The sequence below is a fragment of the Schistocerca serialis genome, chromosome 3 (genome assembly GCF_023864345.2).
Source record: "Schistocerca serialis cubense isolate TAMUIC-IGC-003099 chromosome 3, iqSchSeri2.2, whole genome shotgun sequence".
Lineage (NCBI taxonomy): Eukaryota > Metazoa > Arthropoda > Insecta > Orthoptera > Acrididae > Schistocerca > Schistocerca serialis.
In genome coordinates, this window is record NC_064640.1 from 656,469,470 (window position 1) to 656,488,965 (window position 19,496).

At 38.9% G+C, this 19,496-nt stretch overlaps 1 protein-coding gene across 2 annotated transcripts in view; it reads left to right on the top strand.

The window, feature by feature from the left end:
- LOC126470537 (F-BAR domain only protein 2-like) overlaps positions 1 to 19,496 on the top strand; it is a 302,833-nt gene that overhangs the window by 240,051 nt on the left and 43,286 nt on the right. For both annotated transcript variants that reach the window (XM_050098467.1, XM_050098468.1), the window contains one exon: positions 7,187 to 7,389. In XM_050098467.1, the coding sequence (XP_049954424.1) occupies positions 7,187 to 7,389 (203 nt within the window). The remainder of the gene's footprint in view (positions 1 to 7,186; positions 7,390 to 19,496) is intronic.

Here is a 19,496-nt window from a genome sequence, read left to right on the forward strand (position 1 = left end):
AAGGAGGGATTCCTGTCATCACACCCAGCAAGTTTCAACCAGTTGGTTTAATGTCTACATCTACTACAGGTCATTCCATTCAGTTGATTTCTGCCTCTGACAGGAAGTTGTTTGTGAGGTGTAAATGTTATGTTCATGATATATCATCATAAAAGATGAATCTCTCACCAAAATGTTGACCTTTGGACTTGACAGTAGACTGAAAGATCCTGTCCCAATGCTTTCAGCACACTAATTACCATTGGTAGCAGTGGTAGACATACGACATCTTTACTGTTCTGTAACATGATGGACTCTCCTGCTTGCTGAACCCGTGGGACTCCGCACTTGACACACACCTCGCTTGTGCGCTCTTCTACAATGATCATCAGTTGTCAGACAAATCCTACACTTGTTGGTGAATACAGCTGATGCCACTGATCTGGTTACCACCGCAAGTGTTCTAGTACTCACTTCCTTCACACACCACTGTGCTGGAGGTTTCTACTGTTGTTTGTAGTGGACACACAGAGGCACAATTGATTAATTGTGTGGAGACAATTGTATAGTGTTTGGATTGACAAAACCCTCCCAAAGTGCCTGCAAAAAGGCAGTGCACAGTTCTATGCATTCTTGTATGGATACCTATGGGCCATATTTATAGGTTGTGGTCATAACTAGTGTTACTGAACGTGGGCAACTACTAAGAGGTAGAGCTTCAACATTTTCAGCCTCACAATAGCAGCTGAATGTCTGAATGACATAGCTGTTGTACGGCAATTTTGCAGATGACTTCCCTTGCTAGTAACACTTCTTGCAAAAAGTGACAATGCACATAAGTTTCAAGTTTGAAATGGCCCGTTGAGGTACATTGACAGACTGAATAGTATACACAAACTGCTTTGTCGTGTTTATAATTAGAGACCAAGCTTGCTCTGCTGAATTGCACTGAGGCTGGAGGTTTATATTGGTGCCTGATGAAGCAATTGCTTTGTTTTGAATAGTTTGTGAAAGAGATTGCTGAGCCAAAGAACAAATCAATGCAAATCATGAGAGAGGTGCAAAATTTGTCCTCCTCATTTTTCAATCAGCATTTCCTGTGATACTAAAAAACACAAGTTAAGCTGGTGTTACATCTTGCGTAGATTTCTTTACTTGTGGGCTAACTGGGTGAAAAAATTTAAGTTTCAGTACAGCTGCAGTCTTCCAGGGTGACATTTATTTATTTATTTGTTTATTTTCAGTTATTTGCACATGTGCAACTGAGAAGCCTCAAAGGTTAGAGATATATTTCGTAAGCTGTAATTTTCATTGTATTAATTTTAGTGTGTCATGATACATCATGCCAAGTACTCTGTAGTAATTCATATGGTAATATTCAAGATACATTATTGTATTCTTATTTTGAGATTATTGTTGTTACCTGGAATACCTCAGCTTTTCTTTTGTTATGTATCGTTAAAAGTATGCTAGTTCTGTGCACCACTCCTGCAAATTTTGGTCCTCTAACTAAGAAAAGCATCATACACAGAGTTCATTCCTTGAAAGAATTAAATTTTGTGGATAATTATGTCAGACAGGATAGCATATCAATTGTGACCCATGTCGTTTTAAGATTTCTGAGATACAGGCTCTTCCTGTGTCTGCAGAGTAACATTTTCTACCTAGTTATTTTGTGTAAAGGTTGTTTTATCTTAGAATAAATCCATTGTTATAAGAAAAGAGATAAGTGCCTGCACATTGCTGTGTTTTTCCCTGAAATTTCTAACTGAAAAGTTTGAACATCCAGGTGATCTTCTCCAATTTCTGTTATTGAATGTCAAAATTTGCATCCTGAATTTTTTTATCAATTGATATATGCGACAAAGATCAACAATCAGCATAAGTGTAGTTTGATATTATAATACTGCATATATTGTCATATTATTACTGGCAAGCAGTGTTGGATATTATCCTAAATTAGTTGTATTGTCATCATGGTTGAAGATAAAAATTTTTATGCAGGGGTGTGTCATTCAGCACAGTCTGTGGAGTTCATTCAGATGTATTGTTGGAACAAAATTCCAGGTGACTTTCTTGTTATGAGCACACAGCAGTTAAATGTTGAAGGGCAGTGCTTCCTGTCCCAAGCCATCCATTCATAATTTTATTGCTCTTTAGTTTTCCTAAACTATTGTTACTCCATATGAGCTGTTATTTGCATAAAAGGCTACTAGGAAATGTATATGTAATGGTATTTAGAAAAACAGTTTTTTTCCTTTTTGACAACAATAGCAAAAAATTTAAACTTCTCAGGATACTATTTCAGTTTTATGTGAAACGTTCTGCTGATGTACTTAAGTATCTAACCATATAGTTTAGCATAAATAAAAACTGGATGCTCTGAACCAGTGGTGCATGTAAAATAATGTTCTATTCACATATTATATGGGCATTCTCTCCTAGCTATAATGCATTTCTGTGATTTTTCCATAGAGAAGATGACAGAAATGTAGAAATGTCACTGGATGTTGTCAGTAATGCAGATTCCATTCTATCATGGCCCCATACAGTCTCAATGAGGGACAGGTTTCGTTATTGTATTGACTGGGTAGCTGCACCTTGCGCAGAGCACTTTCGGTAATGTGAGAAGTGGTGGTATGTACATTGGTTTGTTGGACAATTGTTGTTGTTGTGGTCTTCAGTCCTGAGACTGGTTTGATGCAGCTCTCCATGCTACTCTATCCTGTGCTAGCTTCTTCATCTCCCAGTACCTACTGCAACCTACATCCTTCTGAATCTGCTTAGTGTATTCATCTCTTGGTCTCCCTCTACGATTTTTACCCTCCACGGTGCTCTCCAATGCTAAATTTGTGATCCCTTGATGCCTCAAAACATGTCCTACCAACCGATCCCTTCTTCTAGTCAAGTTGTGCCACAAACTTCTCTTCTCCCCAATCCGGTTCAATACCTCCTCATTAGTTATGTGATCTACCCACCTTATCTTCAGCATTCTTCTGTGTATCCTGCTCTGTCGAGTATTCCTGCAACAGAGATCTCATGTGTGGGGTTATCGTGGACTGTGGCTGTCCACATCATGATGCTGCGAAGAGTTCGTCTCATATGTTGTCCCCTTAGACAGTCCAGTAGCTGCCACTCACTTTTTCAATACTACACTCCCAAACAACCATCAGTGATGGCTTAACACAACTTTCAATCATTCATACCTAAGTTGTCTTTTGCTAAAGTATTGTTGGCAGGCTGAATAGTCATAATATAAGAGAGGAAGCCTGGTTAGGTTCAGTCTAGCTTGTTGTACCAACTCAAATTAAAAGTTCGTGGTGGTCCTAGCCAATATTCTTGGCACAAAATTGGTTTTATTTTATCAAGGTTTATACGCCCCGGGACAACCAGGAGACCCTGAATTTTTTCATCCAGGAGAAAACTGGGAAAAACATGGGAATTTTATAGCACTCCGGAAATTTTTCAGAGTTTTAGTTTTCAATTAAATTTTTGTAATTTTGATTTCTAACAACTGATAGTCTAACAAAGAATATTACTCTACCTTGCTATTGCAGAATTATATTGCTGGAATAAAACATAAACAAGAGAAAAAATTAAGTAAAACCTAAGTTGCAAAGGAAATGCTCCATTTACAACAAAACAAACTGCACACACACACATGCCTGCCAACAACAAAACGTGTTAAAGGCATTAGGACGAAAGACTATGCAATACTTTATAACAGCAAACTGCTTGCAATGAACGTGACATCACAATTGTTTCCGTTAGTTTCGTTAGAGAAGATGCCAGTGGCGTATGAACACTACATTCTCCCGCTTCTGGATACTTGGAAGCGTGGCTGTAGCGAGCAGCCAGATGCTACCCAGAAAATACTTTCTGGCATGCATTGTTTACATTTAGTTATGTTGCTGTTTCCTCTTCGTTTACAGATCTCACGTTAAATGAAAACAAAACAGAATTCATAGATTTCATAGGTAAAATAGATTCACATAATTATGGAAGGCTATAATATGTTTTTCGCTTGTATTTTGGTTTTATTTTATTTCCAGGTTTTTAACAGTCAAGCATTAATCGCCTTGCAGAATGGTGAAGCTATTTTCGTCGGTTTGATAAAGAAATTAGGTTGTTATTAATATTTTCCACTGAGGAAGTCAATTTATTTGAAATTAAGTGTTTCGTTCCATACTATTGGCTAGTTTCAACTGTTTGCTGGATTTCAAGTGCATGTTTTCATCTTCTGGCACGTATGCAGACATGTCAACTTTCAGAAGTGAAAAATCATGAGAATTTTAGCGGTGTACTATTGTAATTACAACACATCCCTGACAAAGTTGCAATAATGGCATTATCAATAAAATTAAATGAGCGTATGGTATCGTTGGCCGGGAGGCTCCTATTCGGGGAAGTTCAGCCACCAGGTGCAAGTGTTTATTTCATTCAACACCACAATAATAAAGAACCAAACATGAGATAATGCAGTGTTGGTACTCCAAGAAAATTTACATCCTGAAAACCACACTGAAAAGCTTAATATCAGGTTGGGGCCTACTTCATTGTGAATCTGGACATACGAATGTACCTTTCAAGTGGAACTGGGTATTTTAGTAAGGTTTGCGAAATTCCGATGCTCTTGGATTACCATCTAATGTCGTGTTTCTTTTGTTACATTGTGTAAGTTCTCTTAATACTTTAAACATATGAACATTCAGGCTGCGCATGGGCAGTAACAACTGTTTTCTGGCGGTTAACGACACAACTGATGAAATGAACCTGTTTCCAATAGCTTGCGGGAAAATATAGCAAATGGTGGTTTGAAAAGAGTCACTGTCAATGTAAATATCCTTTTACACAAGATGAGTTATGTGGCATATGAGAATGTGTGATGAATTTCTTAAATCATAGACCGTTTGTGTCTCATTTAAAACTTAAAAATTTTACTAGTGGGTTTATGTGATTTATCTTAAAGTGTAACACACGTAAAAATAAGACCAATTTATACGTGGAATCTTAGCTTTTCTGGTGGCTAATTGATCTTAGAGACCAGTATTATATGTGAAAGTGCAGCTTCTCTTGCAGCCACACTTGTATATTAATTTAAACCATTGACTTTTTGAATAATCCCCCCTCCTTGTCCTCCACTCATGGTTGTTCACTAATGTGCTAGGAATTTCAAGCCGGTACATGAAACTTTAACCCTTCGAAGGATTGATAAGTTTTACAGCTCCGAGGGAAAGTATCCTGTCATTTAACATGGGGGAAAGTTTATTTTTGTCCGGGAGAAAGTGTATTTTTAACCAGGAAATCCTGGAAAAATCCAGGATTTTTTTCCTTGTCCGTGTATACACCCTGTTTATGCTCCCATTGTTGTGCAGTGACTGTTTTGAATCATAATTGCTACTACCAGAATAAAGAATCACTAGCACCAGTACTGATGCCTCATCTCGAAGGTCTCTGGCAGCTCTTCAGAAAGACCACCCACAGTCCCACCGCAAGATCCCCTTGAAATAAAGTCAGTTGCACAAATTGCGCTAGTCAATACTGTGCTGTCATGTTTACTGTACTCACTAACCCAATATTATGGTAAGAAAAGCACGTGAAATACTGAGGTTATAGTTGGAATTAACATGCTTATCATGTTGTCCATGTTCCATCCACAACCTGGTGCATTGAATTATTGGGTGTACCATTTGATTGCATTGTCTGGATATTGCATCATTGGAAATGGTAATTTTATACACTACATGACAAAAAAAACACCCTGAAGGGGAGGAGTAAACGAAATGAAATGAAACTTCATGGGTTGACAGGGTAGGTGACATTTCAGTGAAAACGATATCACGTCAAATTAAAAAAGCGCCAACGTTGGTCATCCAGTGCAGTGCAGAACTATGATTGATTACTGAACACAGTCTGACACACAAATCAGCAGTCGATGCTTTCTGGTCACCATAGCACTCCAGACACATCCATTAGTGTTGTGGTGTTAACAGCAGCCAATGCATGGGACAGTAATTCCCAAGTCCAGCTGCAGTTAGTTTCTGACCAATGGTGTGAGATGACACAGAATTTTGCAGGAAGTCCACTTCTTGTTCTCCTATGGCAGGCAAGAAGTGACAGGTTTATGATGTGCTTTGTGTACAATACAGTGATTGTCCCTTGTGGTGGTCAGACTGGTCGAGCGAAACCTTGACGATGAGTATGCCTGCCTTCACATTCCCGTATAGTCCAACATTGCACCACTCTCACATCCGAATGTCCCACAAATCAGCTGGCCAAATTGAGAGGCACAATGAGGCTCTCATAAAACAGTAACACAAATACGTGCCATCTCCGTGTCCTTCACAGTAATATCTCAACAATTGACATGTTCATGCCCATTGTATACCCTACCGGGCCTAGTAACTACACTAACCACGGGCAGCACTAATGCTCTCTGGTGGCCATTTCTACCTGTCACAAAGAATTGCAGCTCTAATAATGTATGTACCTGCCAAGGGGTCAGTATGTGTACGAAGTTATATTGACATATGATCACGTCTTCTGAGTGCTTCACTTTTTATGGTCAGGCAGTGTACTTTCTACTAGCTTAGTTTTATTACGAGAGAGAGAGAGAGAGAGAGAGAGAGAGAGAGAGAGAGAGAGAGAGGATAAACGAACAGAAATGGTTACAGAGATTAATCTTGTTTTCATTCTATTGAATTATGGAATTTTGATCTCAGTTGCCATTTAATGTATTATATGTAATGTAATGGAATAATTTATAATAATCAAATATTAGATGGCAAAATTTATGGCTGATTTTGTGGGAAACAATACTTAAATCTCACCCAGTGACACATTTGGCTGTAAGGTGACCTACATGATCTCTGTTGTTATTCCATAAGCTTTGATAAGAGGCTTTCACCAAGGAAGGTGGCAGTGCAGTCAAAACACTGGACTCGCATTTAGTAAGGACAAGTTTCAAACCTTGACCTGCCATCCAGATTTAGGTTTTCCATGGTTTCCTTAAACTGACTAAGGATACCAAGTAGCTGGTTCCTTCGAAAGAACCAGTCTGGTCTTTTCCACTATATGCTTCCTTATCAGCATAAGGTTTTTTGTGTTATATGCAGTCCCTGTTACATTTTTATCTGTCTTGTCATGTTTTGTTATCACTTTCTGCGTGCATCATGATCTATGCCACTACAAAACTTATTTTTGATAGATAAAGCCAAAGAGTGGAGCAGGGTCCTGTCCATTCCAGCTGGTAGCTTATTGGAAATGTGAATCGAGCCATACTGACCTCAGAATTGACTACAAATACAACAGTCATGCTATGTCTTCAGCCTCACCTCTACTGAATCTCACTGTAGCTGTTCCAGTTGATGGTGGTGTCAAAAACATGCAATCTAAGCCAAATGCTCAATGGTATGTATGGCATTTGAAATCTCTTTTGCTATCTGATATTTTATGTAAATAAGTCTACCTTTAAGAAATTGCTAATGTTTTTCTTGAAATGCTCAAGACAGAGCAGGAATGAATGTTTCGTGTCTGAGGGAATTAACTTTCAAAAGGCAGTTCATTATCTTTCAATTATAACAGAGTTCTTATAGTCTTGTTCTTATTGTGTACAGTAGACCGTCATGTAACTTAATTTTAAGGTACTATAAAATAGCTTATTTGTAGTAGTTAAGTTTGAATTAATGAGTTTTTTGTGAAAACATGACTGTCAAGTACATTTTTTCTGTTTTATGGACACCAGCGAATGAGGGTGCTCAGTTTTCATGATCTCCGAGAAAAAATAAAAATAATTGTACTGCATACATACAATAATATTTACGGCATTTGTTTAATTGAGAAAGTATATGTGCATATCATCAAATGCTGATTTTTTCCAAACAGTATGATAACATACTTATCGTGGAAGATAAGTGTCTCATGTAATGTGACAAACAATAATTTTAAGAAATGCTTTAATGTGCCGTTCTTCAACACCCTAAGCTTTAATTAGAACTCATTTTATTTTACATTCCTTATCCATTAACTGTTATACTTCTGTACATTAATTTGGAAAAAAAAAAAAAATCATTACTTGTTGGTTGTTGGACTGTTGGTCGGAATATTATGGCAATCTGAAGATACCACATCCAGAGCAACCTGAAATACTGTGGAAGCATCAGAAGTGGCAGCAAATCTCTCGAGATTAGCAATTGCAGCTGCAACTTCAGTGTGGTGTGGTAGTGTAATACCTTCACATTCCTCCTCAGGAGATGACAGTAAAGCATTACTATTCCCTTCTGCATGAACAGAACTGATGACAGGTTCTTCAGCAACACAGTTGTCATCTGCCTACATCCATTCTCCCATATTGATGGTACAAGAAAGCAGCAACTAGTTGTAAGCATGTAGAAGAGCAGCATTAGAATCCAAAATAGTATCAACATTATGAGTAAGTTCAAATGTAGGCTGATTAGTTTCCCCTTCAGCTTCAGCAATGTTACCAGCTACTGTCCAGGCCTTCATGAAATGGTTAGTTATGGTGTCTGTTTTAACTTCATCCCAAGCATCAGATATGCTATCGATAATTGCAGCGCATTAAATTTGGAATTGTTTCTTGTAGTTTGTTTGCACTGATGGTGGCCTTGAGCAATAGGTATCTATAATTACACTTCATTGAGGTGATAATGCCTTGATCCAATGGCTGCAGACTGCTCTTGGTGCTAAGAAGAAGAAAACTTCTATGTTCAGAACTTAGAGTTTATTGAACTGTTGAGCCAAGCAGTGTTTAAGAGTTAACAAAATACTTCTCTTCCTCATGGCCATTTGTTGCCAAGAGCCAGCTACAGAATAGAGATTTGATCATCCAAGCTTTATTGTTATTCTTTAGTGGTGGCATGACCAATTCACCGACAGTTAACATAAAAAAAAACCTGGATTTTTGTATTCCAGTCACTAATGGTTTAGTTTCTCAGAACCATCTGAATTACAACACAAGACCACTGCCAGCCTCTCCTTGCTGCTTTTCCCTCCACAACATTTTTAACCCTTGACATGTAGTGTTTTTTTACAGAAAATGACGGCTCCATCCATATTAAACATGTCTGTTGGGTGTTGCAAATGAGAGAGCTTGGATTGAAATCACTGCAACCACTCATTGGTATCTTCCTTGTTTACTCTATGTGCCTTCCCACAGAATGACAACACTGATTTCATGCGTCTTTCTAAAACACCGTAGCCAGCTCCCAAAACATACCAACCCAGAAATTCCATTTTTCTGGCAATTTTGCGAGCCTTTTTTTGAAGTGTGGGGCTGGACAATGGAACTTACTGTGAGCACATGTGTTGGAATCATGCAAACAGCAAATCCTTCATTTCTTCATATTTGACTGGCCTCAAGCACTTACTACGGCCTCTCACTGAACAGCTTGCCAGATTTTCCTCTGTTTTCTGTCTTGAACTTCTACTGATGAGAGAGCAGACATCAGGGTTTGGAAGTATTCTGCAACCATTGTTTTTGTCTCCACTGTTGACCATATTTATAATTTGCTGTTTTTGCTTGAGCTTCAGAGGATATGAGGTCATTTCTGTTTCATTGACCTATTGGAAGTGTTGGAATGAAAAAAATAGCATGTATTCACTTTTTACAAACAAACAGAGAGTTCTGCCGATTGTTGGGTGTCATGTGCTGTGTGTATGTGTCACCTGTCAGAGTCCTATCTAGATGTATTAGGGGTCCCATATCACTCCAACTGTCCATGCCCCACACCATTACAGAGTCGCCACCAGTTTTAGCAGTTGCACAAAACACGTTAACTTTGGTGAATTGTGAATTTGCTGCACGAATGCGTGAGGATTCTCTACCACTCAGATTCGCGCATTGTGTCTGTTCACTTCACCATTAAGAAAAAATGTTGCTTCATCACTGAAAACAAGTTTCACACTGAACGCATCCTCTTCCATGAGCTGTTGCAACCGCGCCGAAAATTCAAAGTGTTTGACTTTGTCATCGGTTGTCAGGGCTTGTAGCAATTGTAAACGGTAAGGCTTCTGCTTTAGCCTTTTCCATAAGATTTTCCAAACCGTCGGCTGTGGTACGTTTAGCTCCCTGCTTGCTTTATTCGTCGACTTCCGCGGGCTACGCGTGAAACTTGCCCGCACGCGTTCAATCGTTTCTTCGCTCACTGCAGGCCGACCCATTGATTTCCCCTTACAGAGGCACCCAGAAGCTTTAAACTGCGCATACCATCGCCGAATGGAATTAGCAGTTGGTGGATCTTTGTTGAACTTCGTCCTGAAGTGTCGTTGCACTGTTATGACTGACTGATGTGAGTGCATTTCAAGCACGACATACGCTTTCTCGGCTCCTGTCGCCATTTTGTCTCACTGTGCTCTCGAGCGCTGTGGCGGCAGGAACCTGAAGTCCGGGTTCAGCCGAACAAAACTTTGAGTTTTTCTACGTATCTGTAGTGTGTAGTGACCATATGTCAATGAATGGAGCTACAGTGAATTTATGAAATCGCTCCAATCATTTGTAATAGCCGTGTATTTATGAACATTCATGAAAAGCTGTCTCATCGATTCCCCAGCTATTCGTTTCCACATGGGCCCAAAACACAAATAATGCTCCGCACTGCTCGGCATCGGTAGGTTAAAGTAGTTTTAGACAGTGATAAAATTCAAGTTCCTGAGAATTTATGGGAGGTGGACATTGTTGAAGTTAGGATGAGTAATCCAAAAGGATGTGCTCTGACATCCAGTGGAATTGTGGAGTATGAGTTAGCAGGATTTAATGTGAGCTGTACTGTGAAGGGATTAAGTGTGGGGATAGCAACATGAGTGATTCACATGCAGTAATATCTTCCCCATTGGGTGGTGTTTGGTGTTGTGTTGTGACCAGCGAGCCTGGGCCAGATGTACAGGAAAGTGCATTGTGCAGACTGGAATGGCAGACAATTCTGTTGTTTTTGGTATTACAGAGAATGCACAAACATTTGTTGATATTTGTGCTGCAGATGTTGCAGTAGAAAAGGTACAGGAACACACATGTTCTTAGAAGCAGGATGAACAGTAAAAAAGAAAGAGACCAGTTCGTAGAGTGGATAATCAAGTAGACAGAGCTGTATCTATTTAAGAGTGTACATCAAAGGCTGAGAATGTGGCGCAAGCACAAGTACTGGGTCACAGCTTTGCAGGGCAAACAGCTGACATGTGCAGCAAGCCATTTACAGCACAACTGCGGTTTGGTGCACACAATGAGTATAAAGTGGGTGAAGGGTGCAACACGAGCATAAAAGTAAACGTTCTGACTGAACATCATGCCGAAGTTAATCTTTGGTGACAGAAAGCTGATGATAGTGTAGAGTTGTCACGAGGTGCATCTAGTGTACAACACAAAGCAGTTAAAGCATGCACAAATACATTAAGCAGTAATTCATATGGTATAGCACCGCCAGGCTCCAGGAAGTTGTTACAGGTGAGCAGGAATAGCAACCATACATTTTGAGAAGAATGCAGTCTGTAAGCAGCCCTAAAGTATCAGGAATAAGAGGGACACACTGTCAAAGTGTTGTGAACGGTAGGGCTGTATGTATGTGTCTTGTGAGGATGGTTTTTTGGAGTATGTTGTCTTGGGACACATAAGGAGAACTTTTTTCAGAATGACAAAATTTCGAAATTTGTCCCAAAACAAAGGGTTAAGAAACCACTGGACACACAGACAGATGAGATGTCAAGCAAATCAGTTTAATACAGCCAGACAAAGTTTTGTTGAAGCTATATGTTAAGGATAATTTATTAAGAAAAAATATTGTCAATTTAGTTTGTAGGTGTGGAATGGAGTGTTACAAGTTGTTTTGCATAAGCGTGGCAAGAATTTGTTTCGCAATATTTGAGACGATGTGAGATTAAGCAGTACAAGTGGGAGGTGAAAGAAAGAGTTATGGATTCAGAGATTAATACAATAATTTGCTTAGTAATTTAGAGTAACAGACTTACTATTACTTACTTGTCTCACGGATTAATTGTAGATGTAATCACAGTAGAGAACTGGGTCAGAGTAAAAACAAACACACACACACACACACACACACACACACACACACACACACAGTGGTAACCGTGTAACTATGGGCTGTGGGGGGGGGGGGGGGTGACATTCCCTCATCAGTGCAAGTATCATGTTACGGGAAACGCAACTAAACGCTGTGTTTTAGTGAAACAAATGTGCACCAGAGTTGCATAAATAAGTCTGAATTTTGAAGGATGCAAACACTCCTTTTTGCTGGAAACCAGCAGCACCACAATGATGCCAGGTCCAACATGGTTACCTCTGATCAGTTACACAATCGTAAATTAGAAAATAAAATCCACTTAAACATACCATTATCTTAACACTAGTCACTAATTTACACGGCTAAATACCAAACCACATTCCTTGCTTCGCACAAAACAAAATCAAATTATGAGAACATCTAACTGTGTTACTACCATGTTGTTTCTTAAAACAACTTAGTCTCCCCTTAGTGACTGCTCATACTTGTTTACAACAAAACAGTGGCCAACTAATCTTATCTTCACTTCCCGAATCACTTCTTATGGCTAACAGCTTATTTACTACTAGTCAGTGAGCTAAACATCTTGCTCATGACACTCATTCAACCCATACCAACCAGATGAAAACTAACACCTATTTACACGTCCTCAGAAAATACTGTCTGCATTCCACCATCACACACTGAACCTACAAGTATTACTCAACCCCTGACAAAACCCACTGGCTTGCCGTGACCTAGCAGTGAAACAATATCAAAACAAAAGTGCTGCATGCACCCCAATGAGGGTACTGTAGGCATTGTGGCTCCTCCTGCTATCACCAAATGGCTTGGTGACAGGCTCGAAGATCCTTTAATGAAACCACAGCGGAGAGTGCCAGTGGTGGGCTGGTGAACCTATTGGAGACACTGTTGACAGTTAAGAATGGCATTTATTGACTTCAATACATGACGTATTGAGGCAAATATCTCTCTCCTGTTTGCCACTGGCCAGCACTGGCGTATGGGCAGTGGCTTCTGCCCTGGCTGCAGAGCCAGCACAAGGTGATGCTGACAGAAGGGTCTTTGTTGGCAACCAGCCCTTTGGAGGCCTCAGCTGTTCCTTGGTGTTGTAGAGCTCTGGTCCACTCGCGTCATCACGATTGTGCATGAAGACAACTGTGCGCGGGGTACAAATCACTGCCCTCTGGCAGTGGTTGGACAGTGGCTAGCGCCGTGGTGCGAAGTCCTACCAGCATTGGCTGCGGCAGGCATGGACAGCAGGTCAGTGGGACTGTGGCATAAAGTCCCATGAAGGACTTGGTACTGGCGGGCAGGTGCATTCCGCTCTCGATACCATGCCTATGGTTGGCGATGCCCAGTAGTCTCACTGTCCAGCATAGCCCTGGTGTCATGATGATACTTCTGGTTTCCAGTGGTAAGAAATGATGATCCCCTGCCTCAAAATTCAGACTTAGCTATATACCTTTGGCATTCATTTGTTTCCCTAAAACCTAGCACCTAGTGACTTTGCCCATAATAAGAGGTGGAAACAGCTGTAAAATCGTTGTTTATTGGAACACAACCGGTTTCGCTGCCTACAGCTGCAGCATCAGGTGCAACCTACGTGGTGATAAAAAGCAAATTACACCATCACCACATTTTGTGGATATTAAAATTAATAAAGGAATGTCTAAAATGTGCTCACAATGTTAAAAGATGATAGGCATACCCATCGCTTCTAGTCAAAATTTACTATTGAAAGAGTATTGTAAGCACAATGATGAGCCTAAGGTAAAGAAGGCATACTCCATTCTTTAAAATTTTCCTGTATCCAAAAAGAGAAACGAAAATAGTTTATAGTGAATGGAAGAAAAAAGTTTATAAAAAGGGGCCAAATTGGCGATAAAAAATTGTCACTGCTAACATGATTAGTCGCAGCACTATGCAAATAACTGGAAGGTGTCGGGTGGCAATTTCTTACCAGTGGGATGACAGTGCAGCTCGGTGCAGGGCAAAGGAAAAGCGGCCCACACAAATGATAGAGACTAGTTGGCTGGCAGAACGGAAGCTATCCACGCATTAGTGCAATGATTGCCCTAAGAAATATATGGGGCAGACTGGTAGGTCATTTCAAATAAGATTTCGGGAACACATTACCTTAAATAACCCACGATCTGCATTAACAGCACACTTATGTGAAGAGGGGCACAGCATCACAGGCACTACAGGAAATTAAAAAAGGGTTCAAAGGAAAAAAAGGCCATATTTTGAAGATATTAGAGGAAGTAGAAATTTCTAGATATAAAAACATAATCACACAGTTCATGTTGAATAATTGGAATTAAAGCACCATAACATTCTGGGTAATTTTGATTATTTGTATGATTAGGTGTTAGTATATAATAAAATTCTGTTTTAAACTCGCTGGTAAAAGTGGCGACCCTTTTTACCATCTATTCAGCCCCTTTCCACAAACTTTTATTGTCCACTCACCATAAAATATTTTCTTATTTCTTTTGAGATGAAGACAAATTTTAAAGAATGGAGTACATTTTCTTTACCGTACACTCACCCTAGTATTGACAATATTCTGTGAATGGTAAATTTTGACTAGGAGCGATGGGTATGTCTATGATCTTTAAACATTGTGAGTACATTTTAGACATTCCTGTACTTTGCTTTTTACCATGTAGGTTACACCTGATGATGCAGCAGTAGGCTGCAAAACCAGTTGTGTTTTAATGAACAATGATTTTACCAGCTGTTAGCGGAGTTCTTTGTAACATCGAGTCTTCCAACAGCTGTGATTGCCCCGAATATAGAATAGTTAGTTACAACAAGAGACTTGCCCTGGTGACATCACCACACGTGCAATGCGGTTACCATCGTGCGGTGCACTATACAGTAGTGTGAAGAGGCGCATCAAATGAGACTTTGGACTGAAGACCATAGTAATATGATGGCAGAGATTGGCAGATGTTCTGGGATTTGCAGAGAATATCCATACACTGCCGATTCATGATGTCAAACTAACACAATTTTACTATAACTGGGACTGTTGGTAGCCACATTATAGCCCAGCCTTTATTTCTGCTTGTGAAAGAACTGCTCTAAAGCATGTGAACAGCATCAACTCGACACACAACACGTCTCACTATAGGCCAGTTAATCACAGCAAAATGCCCTATGCTTGCATCTTTCTGCCAATGACTTAATTTCTTTCACAGCAAACTGTCACCTCGTAGTGGAGACAATAAACAAATGTTACAGTAAACCATAGCATCATTGATGCCCACTCCCACTCCACATACTCACTATGGATGTCTCATAAATTATGACACTAGATGCAGATATTCACTTACTTTATTGGCTCCATGTTTTCAGTTTTTCTGATTGGGTATTCTGCTGTCGCTCAGAAAATGAATACTTTGGGTAAATACGAATGTTACGTGCAGTGAACATTCTGTGTTTCCATTCTGCCAGCTCCACCATTCAAGAAATAATGAAACTAACCAACAGAAAAATGTCTATGAACTAACAAATAATAATAATAATAATAATCAGTGAATTTAGCAAACTCCGTCAGTCACCTGACTGTAATGAAAAGCTGCAATTTTGATCTACACAGCACTGCATTATGAACATTCTTTTACTTAATTTCGTTGTGGTTGTTTTAAATAACAGTAGAGGAATATTTGAATCTATGACTACACTAGCAGCAGTACGCAGCTAGTGAGGCATCAGTAACGTGAAAATTCTCTAATTGCCAAAATAGTGGCAAAGTCAGAAAGAGGCAATAAAATAACCTTCTAACAGTCAGAAAATTAATTTTATTTCTCGCTATCATTTATTACACAGTAATGGTTCAGAGTATTTAATCATAATTACAAAGAAACATCACGTGAATTTAGGACATTTCAGCTCAGTTCTGGAAGGCTGTCAACTAGCACTAAGTTTCCAAAGATTTTTAAACTCTTCTTTCACATGTATTTCTTTTTGAGACAAGACAGGGATTCACAAACATTTTTCTTGCTGTTTGTGTGATAGGACTGTCATGACATCCTTTCCTTAGTCATTGTTTTGTGATTATGCCAATCCATGTCAGATACATGTGTATTGGATTACTGTACCTATTTATTCAAATAACTAATGGTCAATATATTTCACAACAGTGAAAGCTGCAATGCAACAAGCTGATTATTTAATTAACTGTAACATATAGAACCTGTGTATTATGTGTCATTTCAGTTGCATATGCAACAGTAATATTTGTTATCCAATTATCTGCAAAATTCATGCAACTAGAGCAATTAGTCTCACGAAACACCTGATGAAGATGTCAAGTTACGATGTCAAAATATAGCATTGGGAAAACACAGACCACTGGCAGTAGACCCAATTCTATGAGATGATAGCAAATCGCTAACTTTTTTGTCATTTTTGTTTCCTTAGCAGCTCATGAATTGCGGTCTACATTCATTAAGTCAGATTATTCAATCTGATCCCAAATATAAGAAACATTGTTTTCAAATTGATCATGAGAGAAATATTGCAAACGGCAGTGCACAATTTAACTGTAAAGTGACTCATGTTTAACCAGTTGTATAACATGTAAAAATATTTACAAAACAAGGTGCATAAAAAATTGTTACACATGGAAAAATGTTGTTATAACTGGCATATCATCATGTGAAGCAAGCTGTGTTGAGTAGTATTATTTACAGCAATTCCTTATTTCATGAGAAAATTACAGCTACGATCTGTAAATATGCTTTTTACTAAACTAAAGTATAAATATATATGGAGCTACACAGAACAAATTTGACTTTATTTTCTACCATTACTTCATTGTAAAGGTGACATGAAAGGTTTATTTGCAATTTCTCAGAGAATAACACACAGCAGTTTGTGCCATTACTATGCCATCAGAAATGTAAAAACCAGAGAGCTTCCCACTCGCATATCAAACAGTTGATTGTCATTCATACATTCTTACCACTAACATATCCTTTTTGAGGACTTGGTGACACTTGAGGTTTTTAGCAGAATGAGTCTTAAATTATTTTACTAATTGTGGTATGGGGAACATGCAGCAAAGATTATTTTCCTCCTACAACAGTGAAGATCTTTGCAGATGTCTGCACTCAGCACTGACTGCCAGCTGTCACAACGCTTTACAAAATTCATGAGACAGGCAACACAGCAGTGAGAGTAGTTCAGAAATCATTAAGGAAGTTGTCAGGAGGTGGATTGAAATTCAGATGATAATGTTGCTTTCCGAGTCACATTCAATGTGTAATAGCGAATGATCGCTTCCATTTTCAGTACACCGAAGACGGAGGGGGGGGGGGGGGGGGGGGGGGGGGGGGGAGTTGTGGCTTTTAGTTTGCAGTTGCTGCTCTTCTGCATATTATTAGTAACTATGCTCTAGTTCCTTAACTTTGTTACACAAATGGGAATAATACTCAATGATATATATTTTTGGTATTCTGCCCATATATGGCCACATCTTTGAGATCCAAGCTAGAAGTCACTTCCAAGCAATACATGAGAGGTGAATGCCACATCGCTTCACTAGCTGTGGGGTAAAGGAGTCGTGCCATAAAGTGGATGCTGCATTGGCTCTCTGTTCCAGTCTTGATGGAGGGAAATTTTTTACCTATTATGTGACGGAGCCACAGGCAGCCACATAGAAAATCAATAAGGAAATCTTAAAGAACTTTTCCATCATAAGCACTAACTCTGCATCTAGTACCCCAGGGTGTAAATGTGAGAAACTTATAGTATTGCACACCTGATAATGCCTTTTTCTGCTTCTGTTTATGTAACTTTTGGTTTTTGTAAATACACAAATTTAATTATGAAATTATGTCACTGAATAATTTATTATTTGGGTTGCTTTATGCATATACTCTTAACTGCCAAATTTCCGAACTGTTGTAGTATGACACAGGATAGCAAGTAAACACAGACCATTTCGAAGTCCAGAGTGAGTAAAATCTTAGCAATTAGTGTTTATCTAGGCACACTCATTTTAAATAGTTCACAGTTAATTAAAACAGACTTACATTAAGGGTATCATGATATGTAGTAATTCATTTGTATTTGTAAAATGCATATTTTTATATTGTTTTTCATTAATTTATTGAACAAAATAGTAAACGAAAGAAAGTAATCATCAACAATATATTCTCTAACATTATCTAAAACAGTCTGACTGTGCTCAAGTGGTTTACCAATCCCAACCTGTAAAAAGGACTCATTTGGAATTAAAGATGTCATCAAGCCAGTCTTGAAGAGCATTTTCATCTAGGAAGGAATGGACTTGGTGGTTGTTAAAAAAGGGGGTGGGGAAGATAAACATTTGAGGGTGCAAGTACAGCAGAATGGGTTTGTGAAGGATGGCTTCACAAACTAACTCCTGTATAGTTTTGTTGGTCATTTTTTCTTACACTGTGACCAGAGTGTGTCTTCTTTCTGGAAGCAAATACCAGATGCGATGTATACACCACTGGGGAAAAGTAGTGAACAACACCCTTCTTGTGCCACCAGATGCAAAATAATATCTGTTCACACTGCCCTTTACTTGAGGAGATGCCTTTGTGAAAGTTCAGCCATTCATTTCATCTTAAGAAGTTAACATAAGGAAATCAAAACTCTTCACCAGTTACGATGTTGAATAAGAATGCTCAGTGAGCAAACTCATGACATTCAAGCAAAAATGCAGTAATAGTCACACCCTTTGATATGTGTTTCTTTGAACTGGAGCATGTGGTGTTCCTACAATTGACTTCCGAAACTTCCCTATTGAATTCATGTTCACATGGTTGGTAAATGTTTGCAGTTCATTACATGTGTCACTTATCAAGACTTCCTGAATGTGGAAAATTGTTCATGACAGGATGATCTTTCTGGAACCAAGAAAATCCTTTTCTCACCCTATTTGTCAGATAGCACTTGGCCCTCACACAACACAAATGTTCAGAACCCTCTATTAAACCCAAAGCACAAGTGTTAGACCTTTTTCCACCTGCGGCTCTGTTTCATAATGCTTAAACAAATCTCGTAAGATTTATGTATGCAAAATCAAATATTTAACTGCAAGACAAATACTAGAAGGTTACATAAGAAAATGACATTTGATAAATACTCTCGTAGCAACCCATGCATATTGTGTTACTGTGTGGTTTATAGATATGGTTTCATGCGAAATTGAAACTGTGGTAGGAAACAATTTTATGCTTACAAGTACAAGAGCAGAAACGTGCCCAAGGAGCACCTCATTGCACCACGTTATGATCACCTGATTGGATGGTGGCTGGAGTCAGGTAGCAAGTGGTGGTGGCTGCTGTAGGGTAAGGAAATTCTTGAGCATTAACTATTCTGATCTTGACTTGCCCACAAGATCTTTTTCAGAAATGTTTCTGGGAGGTTTTGGTATTGCGCGTGGGTTACAAAGAAATACATATTTTCTTCGAGATTCTATCAGGCTGATAAATTTAG